The 11043-nt window shown below is 53.3% G+C and overlaps 1 protein-coding gene across 1 annotated transcript; it reads left to right on the top strand.

The window, feature by feature from the left end:
- Positions 1-5612: 5612 nt before the first annotated feature.
- On the top strand, positions 5613-11039 carry RBPJL (recombination signal binding protein for immunoglobulin kappa J region-like; the record flags this gene model as incomplete). Its single annotated transcript, XM_008944499.1, has 8 exons — positions 5613-5738; positions 7753-7823; positions 8026-8141; positions 9005-9179; positions 9587-9724; positions 10260-10369; positions 10463-10603; positions 10956-11039. Coding segments are annotated over 8 exons (961 nt in total), but the record flags the coding sequence as incomplete, so codon positions are not given.
- Positions 11040-11043: the final 4 nt, after the last annotated feature.

An 11043-nucleotide genomic window follows, 5' to 3' on the forward strand; every position in this document is an offset into this window, starting at 1 on the left:
TCTTTTTTCTTTTTTCTTTTTTCTTTTACCCTTTATTTCTTTTTCCTTTGCCTTTTTTTCTCCCCTTTTATTTTTTATTTCTTTTTAATTTTTATCTTTTTTCTTTATTTCTTTTTCCTTTACTTTTTTCTTTTTTTTAACCTTTATTTCTTTTTTCTTTATTTCTTTTTTCTTTCTTTTTTTCTACTGTATTTTATTTTTTACTTTTTTTCCTTTCTCTTTTTCTCCCTCTCTCCTTCTTTTTCCTTTAATTTCTTTTATTTGTCTTCCCCTCCCCCCCCCTTATTTTCTTTCCTTTCTTTCTTTCTTTAACCTTCCCCTACTTTGGGAGTGTACCTGGGAAACTCAGAGCACCCTGGAAAAAGAACCTCCAAACTTGATACCCATTGGTGCTACAATGCCCTGGGAGTTGAGGAACCTCTGCAGTGTGGGGAGATGGGTTTGAACAGGGGAGCTGCAGAGACTCAGGCTGAGCTTCCAGCAAGGTCAACAGATGAGCCTGGCTGTAGTAGCTATGGAGATCATAGATTCACAGAAAGGTTTGAGCTGGAAGGGACCTTTAAAGCTCATCTAGTCCAACCCCCCTGCAGGGAGCAGGGACATCCCCAGCTAGAGCAGGGTGCTCAGAGCCCCGGCCAACCTCCCCTGGAATGGTTCCAGGGATGGGGCAGCGACCACCTCTCCGGGCAACCTGGGCCAGGGGCTCACCACCCTCTGTAAAAAATGTCTTCCTTATCTCTAGTCTGAATCTGTCCTCTTAGGAGTGGCTTGGACACTCAGACCTTCCCAGCCCTCCACTTCTTCTCAGCACTTAGACCAATCTAGTGGTGGTAGGAACCAACTTAAGTGCTTTAACAGCACTTTCCTTCCTCTCTGCAGTAACATCACTGACTTCATGAGCACAGGGAAAGGAGATAACAACACATCACCCAGGTTATCTGTATTTTCGAGCAGACAAGCCAGTACTGCATTATCAAACTTGGGCATTTTGAGGGTGCTGGTGCTGCAGGGGCAGGCTCAATGTAGCTGGGAACATGCCTGGGGTGCCCACCCTGGCTGGCCCCCAGTTCCCCACAGAGCTCCCTGCTGCTGGGTTTTCATGCCTCCTGGTCTCGGCTGGTGTTTGCTGTTGGCGTGGCCAATAAATCCCCCAAGCTCAGAAAAGGCTGAATTTCACTTGTATGTGCAGTGAGGAAAATATAGGATTTATAAATACCCAAACAGCCATGCATATACCAGGGCTTGTGGGTTGGGTTGGTCTGGATTAAAGGAGGTATTGAAAAATGAGGGAAGCCAGAAACTGCAGGCTTCTCATTTCTGTGATTTCTAATGGCTTTTCCTTTTGCATAAACATTGCATTGACTCCATACCCAAGAGCACTGCAGGCGTTTTCTCCCCTGCTCTGTACAAAATACAACCCAGACCTCTAAAATGGATATTTTTTATTAGGATGTTTGGTTTCCCCAAGCTGAGGAAAGAACAATTGCCCTCTGTGGCAGCAAGTCCCCAGCAAGCTGCAGGGCAGCCACCTCCTGAGCGAGGCAAACAGCAGCTCCTTTTGGGGGGGCTGGGGAGGGGAAAGCAGCAAATTAAATCTCTGCACTTGAATTCAGCGTTACCTGCACTTGAGGACACTGTTACCATGAGTTAAGGCTCTTGTATAAAGAGCTGATTTGAAGACCTAGTTTCTAAACAATAGCTGCTGGGATCGTATTTTGGTCTCTTGAGTTGGGTACTTTCATTCCCAGGGGACCAAAAAAAACCAGATCCCTTCTCTGCAGCCTGAGCTGGTGAACGTCAGTGAACGGGGAAGTAGCAGTACAGGGGCAGGTTTGCTTCTCCCAGTGCCCATAAACTGCTTTTTCTGCTCCTGTGGTGGCCCAGGGGCGCACACACAGGGTGTGGTGGGACTGCCCAGCAGGAGGTGGTGTGGGGACCAGGATATATCCCACACCATGAGCGTGGCTGTCTCGATGGGGACCCGGTGGCAGGAGAAGGCTGAGCTGCAGAAGCCCCTTGGGTGGGTTATCCCCGCGTGTGGCGCAGGCAGGAGCTGTGCCTGTGGTGGGGGGATCCCCCCCTGGAGCAGGGAGGTGGGATGCACCGAGCTGCAGTGCTCTGGGGGGAGGGAGCCAGTGATGCACAGCCCTGCCCGACCCACGGCACCCAGGAAGAAGCAGCATTTCCAGCTGGAGGCAGGACAAGATGCTGGGTGATGGATGCTCCCCACGCCTGCTGCTGGGAAGGGGAGGGCTGATTTCCAGCTGCCAGGTTAAACAGCTCTTCTAAAATCAGTGTGCTGACTGCAGGGTCTGACCCTACCAAAGCCTCATGGTGCCTGCCTGGCTTCCCGGGGTGCCCTTAAAAGAGCCCTTCTTGAGATCATAGATTCACAGAAAGGTTTGGGTTGGAAGGGGCTTTTAAACATCATCTGGTCCAACCCTGCTGCAGTGAGCTGGGACATCTCCAAGTAGAGCAGGTTGCTCAGAGCCCTGACCAGCCTGACCTGGAATGGTTCCAGGGATGGGGCATTGACCACCTCTCCGGGCAACCTAGGCCAGGGTCTCACCAACCTCAGTGTAAAATATGTCTTCTCTCTAGTTTAAATCACTCTCTTTTAGTTTAAAACCATCACCCTGTGTCCTGTTGCAATAGGCCCTGCTAAAATGATTGTCCCTGTCTTTCTAATAAGCCCCCTCTAAGTACTGAAAGGCTACAGTAAGGTCTCCCAAAAGCCTTTTTTTTCTCCAGGCTGAACAACCCCCAACTCCCTCAGCCTGTCCTCAGAGAAGAGGTGCTCCAGTCCTCTGACCAGTTTTGCATCCCTCCTCTGGACCTGCTCCAACAGGCCCATGTCTGTCTTACACTGGGTACTCCAGGGCTGGACCCAGCACTGCGGGTGGGGTGTCACCAGAGCAGAGGAGAGCAGCAGAGTCACCTCCCTCGATCTGCTGGTCACAGATGGTCCAGCTGCATGTCTCCTGTGAAGAGCATACCTCCTTTTTTGCTTCATTCCCCATGGAGGAGGGCACAGCAACATGGGCAGGGCTTGCAAATACCCACAGGGGTGCCCTGAGCCTCTCCCACCCCCAACTCCAGGGCAGAGCCACCCCAGAGATGCACCTCAAAGCGCACTCGCACCCTCTCCTGAGGCACATCCTGACCTAAAGCGAGGGACAAGTCCTGGTGGCAAGCGATGCCAGGCTGAATGGGGAGGGGGAAAGGCTTCCAAAAATCAGTGCAGGGGAAAGGTGGGGGCTCCCTCCTTGCTTCCACATAATGCCCAACTGTGTGCGAGAGCAGGCGAGTCCCAGCTGAGACCTCGGGCTCTGAAAAGGAGGCTTTTAGCTGGAGCTCTAAGAGCCTGGCCCGTGCCATGCTGCTAACATGACACTGAACTAACACTGCACTACAATCAAAGCATTTTAATAATTTACTATAATAAATGTCAGGAGGAGTGAATAATTCCCTGTAACCCTGAGGAGGCTGCCGGTGCCAGAAGGAGCCAAGTGGGTACATTGAGCTGCCTTAGCAATAGCCCTTTGACTCTCTGAAGGTAAATTTAAACCAGATGATGGATGCTGGGTGGTCGCCTCCGTGGGCAGAATGGTGAGCACTGTTCAGAAGTGCGTCACTGAAACAATTTAGCCCCCAAATTTGGAAGGCAATAGCTGCAGAGATTGGACAAAGAAAAGCAAAACAAGTTTCTAGGTAGTTATTTCTCCAGCTAGACATCAAATCAGGAGAACTACGGTCTGTTTACCGGCCTTTGGCACACACATTCCCACTTTAAGCAGTAAATAGCATGTGGGCAATTATTCCAGAAGGCTCTTCAATAAGCTGCAGGCAGGAATCCACGTGCCTCTGGTATTACGTGCGGATGGCAGGGAGCAGTGATAGCAGCACAAGCCTGGCCCTGCCCCGAGCCAGGGCTGCTGGAGGCTCTGCAGAGCAGCATTGCTGCTGGCCACGCTGTCAGCACACGTCTTAATCCACCGGGTTTGGCAGCTAGCTCCTGAACACTCCCTGCTGCTGCCTGGCCTCGGTACCAGGCTGTTCCTCACTCCACCGAAGGGTTAATAGTGGGAGAGGCTCCTCCAGCAGCTCCCCAAGGATCCCTGCTTCCCAGGCAGACCCCAAGCCAGGCAGATGGGTGCTGGTGGACACGTTGGTGCTGGTGGGTGACACTGATGGGGATGGAGCGTGTCCCTGCAGCGGGGATATACAAGCAAGGACCCAAAGCTACATTCCTCATTCTGCACTGAATACTGAATGATGAGGCTCACCAGGAAAAGATTCACACCCCAGCCTGGTTCTCCTCTGCTCTGTGCCCATTGTCTCTGGTGAACTGTGGGTGAAGTGCTGCTGAACAGAGCCAGCAAGGTTTAGTACTCACTTTTCAGTGTGTTGCGTCAATGTCAGAGCATATCCAGGGGGAGGCCAATGGGCAGCCTTTCCCTCCATCCATTTCCACTTTATTCCACTTTATCCTGATCACAATCAGTAGCTCTGTGAAAAAAAAAAAAAAAAAAAAAAGAAAAAGAAAAAAAGACTTTTGGAGGCAGAGTCCCAGACGGTGCTTTTAGATGAAGGGGAAAACAGCAAGGGCAGGGCTGAGACAGCTGCAGGTTGCCATCATGGAAAAAGATTAAATAACTTTCTTATGGGATCTCTTTGGCTGTGCAATGATACAAACCATTCAGCAGAGAGGAAGGCCAGAGTGAAGCTTTTCAAGCTTGGGGTGCTTGGCAGGTCCAGCTTTACCTCTGGTCACACATCTGACCATTTGTGCCCTCAGTTATTCTCCATTTCTGGCCCATTTAAGGGGAAGAGAGGTGGTTCTTAATGGAGATATTCTGCGGTGTATCTCTTGCAAGATTTTCCCTGGGTGGCCATGGCTTCTCCTCCGATTGATCCCCCAGACATCCCATAACTGTCCCCCTGCTCATCCCTGAGTTCTGGCACACGTGTCCCAGTTGGCACCTCAGGCTTGGACCCACCTCATCTCTCTTTAGCTGGTTAACACCCAACCCACCAAGTTAGCAGAGTTAAATGCCAGCTGCTTGGGAACTCCTAGTTAATAGAGCAGAAAGAATGAGCAAAACCACCCACTTCTTAGATCTTGGAGAAGAATGCAGCTCTTTTCACCCAACAGCCCTTGCAGAAGCCAACAAGCAGCTCCTCCTCACATGACAGCTCCCCAGCTGCACTCATGGTTCGGCAGCAGCGTTTCCCAACTCACCAAAAAGCCACGTGGCAACAAGGGGGGAAACACAAATTAATAATTAATTCGAGCACTGCCACCATCGTGCAGGACTGGAAGTCTTAGAAATGCCTGTTTCAGGGCTATAAACATAGTGCCCTGTGTGGTTTTGATTGAAAACTGATGAAGCAGTTACTCAGTTATCCAAACTTCATATTTCTTCAGTGCCAGACCTGGTGTTGTAGCAGCTGAGCTGCTCTCTGAGCTCCAGCTGCTTTCTGATGGGAAAGCCTCTCCACCTTCCCCACCCTGTCAGGCTGGACGCAGAGGGAGCTCCAGGCTCTACAGCTCAGTCAGGGCAAGGACCCCAGTTCTGGTGTTCCAGTGCTGGGGAACCACTGTCTTGTAGATCCAGCCTGTACCAAACCAACCTGCTTCGAGACGGTGTGCGGAGGTACCTGCAGCTGCCAGCAGACCAGACAGTGCTGATACTGCACGCCAAAGTCGCCCAGAAGTCTTATGGCAATGAAAAAAGGTAGGAGATCACTCCAGCTTCTCCAAGAGCCACTTCCAAACTGTTCAACCTTGTGAGATTTCCCTGACCTAAGCTGGTGAAACAAATGGTGTAACATGCCCCCTCTCTCCATCCACCCATGACCTCTTTACATCCAAACCCACTGTTTAGTTCTTCATGAAGTGAATAAGGCTGCTAACCCTGCCCACATCCATCCCACCTAGGCATTCCTGGTGGTGAGGTTCCTCCCATGAAGTATGGGAGAGCAGCAGAATGAAGTAAAAGAAAATGTTACCTTCCAAAAATGAAGTTACAAAAACAAAGAAGAGGACAGGTTGGTGGTTTAAGTGCTCTGGAAATCTTGCCTTAATATCTGAATAGCTACAGCAAGGACTGGGGTGTTTCCATCAGTGGCCACAGTCTCCAAAAAGCTGCTATTTTTGAAAATCATTCCCACACTGAAAAAATACTTTGAGGTTCTGGCTTGAATCTCCAAAATAGCTACTCCGGGGCAGTGACGTCAGACTGTGGCACTGTAATATAATTAATCATCCATTAGTCCTTGTGAAATAAATAATTCTCCTTTATTGCCGAGTGTGGAATAGCTATGAGGTGACAAGCTCTACCTCCAAGGCCTAACCCACCCAGAACCCAGCGACCACTGGAGACAGCTCTAGGCTGGACTGTCTGTGCCTACAAAGTCCTCATCACATCCAGTCTCCTCCCAGGGGCTGCTGGTTTGATTTTGGGACTGGGTCTCCCAGCCAGGAGGGAAGCCCTTGTATTTCTGAGCCTTTGGGGCAGTCTCTTTGCCCTGCTCCAGACCCATACAAGAGATGAGCATGAAAATCAGGTAGAAAACAAAAACCAGCACAAAGCTCCCAGGTTAAAGTTTAAAGGTGCTGGTGCCATTTTTCTTCATGGTGGGAGTCAGAGGCCCGTGCTGTGGAGGACTTGTTTAAATAAACCCATACCTAGGGGTTTGGGGCTCTGAAATACCCAAGCCCCTGCACTGGTGTTTCCTCTGCTAGCACTTTACCCAGTGTCAAGAGAGGATGAATTTGTGCCATTCACCCAAGTGCAAAGACAGTGGAAATGCAAATAAAACACAGAAAGGTAGGTTTCTAAAACCCTGGCTATAGGTTTATTTGCACTATGCTCTGAATCTGGCTGTGAATGCAAACTCTGTTCCCAGCCTGCCCTAACTCCCACACAGCGGGTGGGCAGAGGGGACCTGTCCTCCCCTCCTGGGACCATCCCAGGGCCAGTGGGCTTTTGGCCACCAGCAGCACTGCCAGGTCATAGAATCATAAAATGGTTTGGCTTGGAAGGGACCTTTAAAGGTAATTTCATCCAACTCCCCTGTAGTGAGCAGGGACATCTGCAACTAGAGCAGGTTGCTCAGAGCCCCGGCCAACCTCACCTGGAATGGTTCCAGGGATGGGGCAGCGACAACACCTCTCCAGGGGGTCAACCCACCCTCAGTGTAAAAAATTTCTTGCTTACATCTAGTCTGAATCTCCCTCTTTTAGTTTAAAACCATCACCCCTTGTCCTGTCAGAACAGGCCCTGCTAATAGATGTGGCAGCCACCCGAGCTGGGGCCAGATGCTGCAGCTGGAGGCAGAGAGGCTGAAACAGCTGCTTCAGCAGAGCCTGATTCATAGAATCATCATCATGGAATGGTTTGGGTTGGAAAGGACCTTAAGGCAGCCAATTTCAACTCCCTTGCCTTGGGCAGGACACCTTCCAGTAGACCAGGTTGCTCAAAGCCCTGTCCAGCCTGACCCTGAACCCTTCCAGGGATGGGACATTCACAGCCTCTCTGTGCCAGCCCTGCCTGTGCCCCCAAGCCAGGGGTCCACAGCCCCACGCTGCAGCATCGCGTGCCTCCCAGGGCACAGGGATGCTCCTGGTGCTATGGGCCCCAGCAAAGTTCTTCACTCTCATTTCAGTCATGACATCACCCCCAAGCACCTTTTCTGGATGCTGAAGAATAAGGAAAAGTATAAGAAAACATCCTCTTGTCTCTGCAGGTTTTTCTGCCCCCCACCTTGCGTTTACCTGAGCGGGCCAGGATGGAAGTTAAAACAAGAACAGATAAAAGGTAAGCACTGGGTGGCATCCCTGGCCCTGTCCTCCCTTCCCTCCCCGTGCTACAGAGAGCTGCCCTCCACCTCCACAAAACGGGGGGTGACCCAGCGTAGTTTATCCTTGCCTCCCCAAACTCCTCTTTGCTCCTTGAGTGAGCCCCCCGAGGTGCAGGCGCCTGTGGGGGGCTGGAGGGTGCTTCTCCCCATCTCTTCCAGCCAGGGACCAGGGAGAGGTGGGTTTTCGGGTGTGCGGGTACATGGGGCTGGACAGCATGGGCAGCAGCCTGATGGAGACCCAGAAGCTCAGCTTCGAAGAGCAGCCAGACGCAAAGGTAAAGCCCAACGCTCCCTGGGGCTGTGGGGACCCTGCTCACACAGGGGTCACCACCAGCACCCCACACCTGGGATGTCACAGTGTCCCCTTGGGTAGGGTGTCGTGCTCCTTCCTTCCCAGCCATCGCTCCCTGCTCCTGCTTTGCCACCCTGTTGTGGCACGTGGGGCAGCCCGAGCAGCCGGGCAGGCTCCCCTGCCTTGCAAAGAGACCCGTCTGTCTTCGGCACCGTCTTTGCAGGTCGACAGCCCTTGTGGGGGGCGAGCTGCCAAAATTTGTGCAGCTCCATCACCCCAGTACCTTGTCCCCATGAGCAGCACTGCAGCTTACCACAAAATGAAAGCCCAGTCTCCCATTCACAGATAAACAGACGAAAAAAAAAAATGCCCAAATTGATCCCAAAGTTCAAGAGCTTCAGCAGAGGCCTGGCATCTTCTGATAGGGGGAAAAAAGAAGACAAAGCATTATCTGGGGTCCCCAAAGAGCGTGGGCTCTGAGTCAGGCCAGAAAGCTTATAAAGAGAGCCTTTGTCTGCAGTGCTTGCCTTGCTGCTAAGACATGGCATATCGGCCAGGATGGTGGGGAAACCATAAACCCAGGGTGATTTCTCATATTATGTGGGATAAATCACACGTGAACATTCATTTCCATGAAGAATTCTCTGCCACCAGTGTAAATAAAGCCTCTGCTGATCCCCAGCTCTTCCTTCCACCTGTAATAACATCTACAGTCGTTTCCTCCTTTAAATGAGGCTGGGGCTCTTTGAAAGGATGCTATTATGTCCTTGTGGGGCAGTGAGGAGAGCAAGGAGGGCTGGTGGGGCTGGGCTATCGCTGCCAGCAGCTCCTCTCTGCCCTTGGCAGGGCTTCAGCTGTGCCAAGGCGCTGTACATCTCGGACGCAGACAAGCGGAAGCATTTCCGCCTCGTCCTGAAGCTCTTCTTCAGCAACGGGCAGGAGATCGGCACCTTCCACAGCAAGCTGATCAAGGTCATCTCCAAGCCCTCGCAGAAGAAGCAGTCGCTGAAGAACACGGACCGTGCGTACGGGGATGGCTCCGCGGGCACGAGCCAGGGTGGGAGGACGTCTGAGTGCTTACGGCTTGGCTCCAGAGGGGTCCAGGCTGGACCCAAAGCCCATAGGTACCCCCCAAAGAGGGGGATATATTGATGGATATATGGATGTCTCATTTCCAAACGGTTCACCCACCACAACGTGTAATGCCCTGATGACTACACGCTCATCACTCCATGGGCTGCACCTTTGGAAAGCCCAGCTGGGTTGGCACTCAGATACAGAGGAAGGCAGCCAGGGAGGGCGCTGGCTTCTTCTGGGCTGGTTACACCAGTAACCAGGACTTGTCCTCCCTTGGTGTGACGAAGCCCCAGTTCAAGCACGTTCAAACATGGACCCAGCAAGCGCTAACCCAGGCACCTCTCCCCACAGTCTGCATCTCCTCAGGCTCCAAAGTCTCCCTCTTCAACCGCCTGCGCTCCCAGACCGTCAGCACCCGCTACCTCTCTGTGGAGGGGGGAGCCTTCATTGCCAGCGCCAGGCAGTGGGCAGCCTTCACCCTCCACCTGGGTAAGGAGCACACTGGCTGTGCCCAGGGCTGCCTGCCTCCAGCCCTGGCTCCCCCCTTTCTACAAAGCCAGTTCTTGGGGGCAAAAGGGGTGGGAATTAGCCAGGGGATGCAGGAATCTGGCTCATGTCTCACCTCTGCCTGGTGTTCCTGGTGTATTTCTGGAGCTGATGGCTGTATCCCACTGTCTTTGAGGGTTGGCATCGTGCCGTGAGGGCACACAGGCTGTGACCAAGACAGCAAGAGGTCTGGGTGTTCATAAATCCAGGCAAGTAACTTGCCTGGAAAGGCCATAACCCAGCAGCATCCCTGCCCACGCTGCCTCCAGCAGTGTCCCTGCGAGGTACCACATCCCAGCCTGCTCTCCCGAGCTGGGCTCCCAGGGAACCATGGGCCCCACGCAGTGAGCACCTGCCCAACAGAGAAACTAAGAGAGCACTGGGAGCACAGCCAGATCCATGCCCAGCGAGGCAGCCCAGGCTGAGCTGCTCCCCGGCCGCTCGGGACAGTGACTCTGCCTCTTTCCTGCCTGGCAAGCCGAGGAGCCCTGCGCCCAGAGCGAGTTCCCGCTGCGGGAAGGGTACATCCGCTACGGCTCCGTGGTCCAGCTCATCTGCACGGCCACCGGCATCACCCTGCCTCCCCTGGTAAGCCTCCAGCCCCGTGGGTCCAGGCCCACAGACCTGGCCGTGCCTCTGGGTGACGGGTGCCATCGCTGGGGCACTGCTGCCGCCCCGCAGGTCATCCGGAAGGTGACGAAGCAGTACGCCATGCTCGACGTGGACGAGCCCATCTCCCAGCTCCACAAGTGTGCCTTCCAGTTTCAGGGCAGTGACCGCATGTACCTGTGTCTGTCCACGGAGAAAGTGATCCAGTTCCAGGTATGGTAGCGTGAGGAGGGGCTTGGGACCCGCAGGGTGCTCCCTGTCCTCTCTCCAAGCTCCTCTGCATTGCTGCTGGCTGGGGACCATGTCACTGGGAGGGGTCTCCCTGCAAAGAGGGCTGGCATCCAAATTAAGGTCAGAGTCGCTGCAAAGCCATCTGCCTCTGGCTTGCCCGCTGCAGTGGGGACATAGTCGCCAAGCTCTCGGCAAAGGCATCACGGTCCCAGCTCCCCAGGGAGCGGAGCGGTGGCTCGCTGGAGCCGAGGTGCCGGGAGCAGAAGCCAGGTGCCCTGGCCCCGGGGCCCTACCCTGCCCTCTGCGGGGGTGTGGAGCTGGGCGCTCTCCGCAGGCATCCCCCTGCCCAAAGGAAGCCAACCGGGAGCTGCTGAACGACGGCTCCTGCTGGACCATCATCGGCACCGAGACGGTGGAGTACA

Source organism: Merops nubicus, unplaced genomic scaffold, assembly GCF_000691845.1.
Source record: "Merops nubicus isolate BGI_N331 unplaced genomic scaffold, ASM69184v1 scaffold31157, whole genome shotgun sequence".
Taxonomy (NCBI): domain Eukaryota; kingdom Metazoa; phylum Chordata; class Aves; order Coraciiformes; family Meropidae; genus Merops; species Merops nubicus.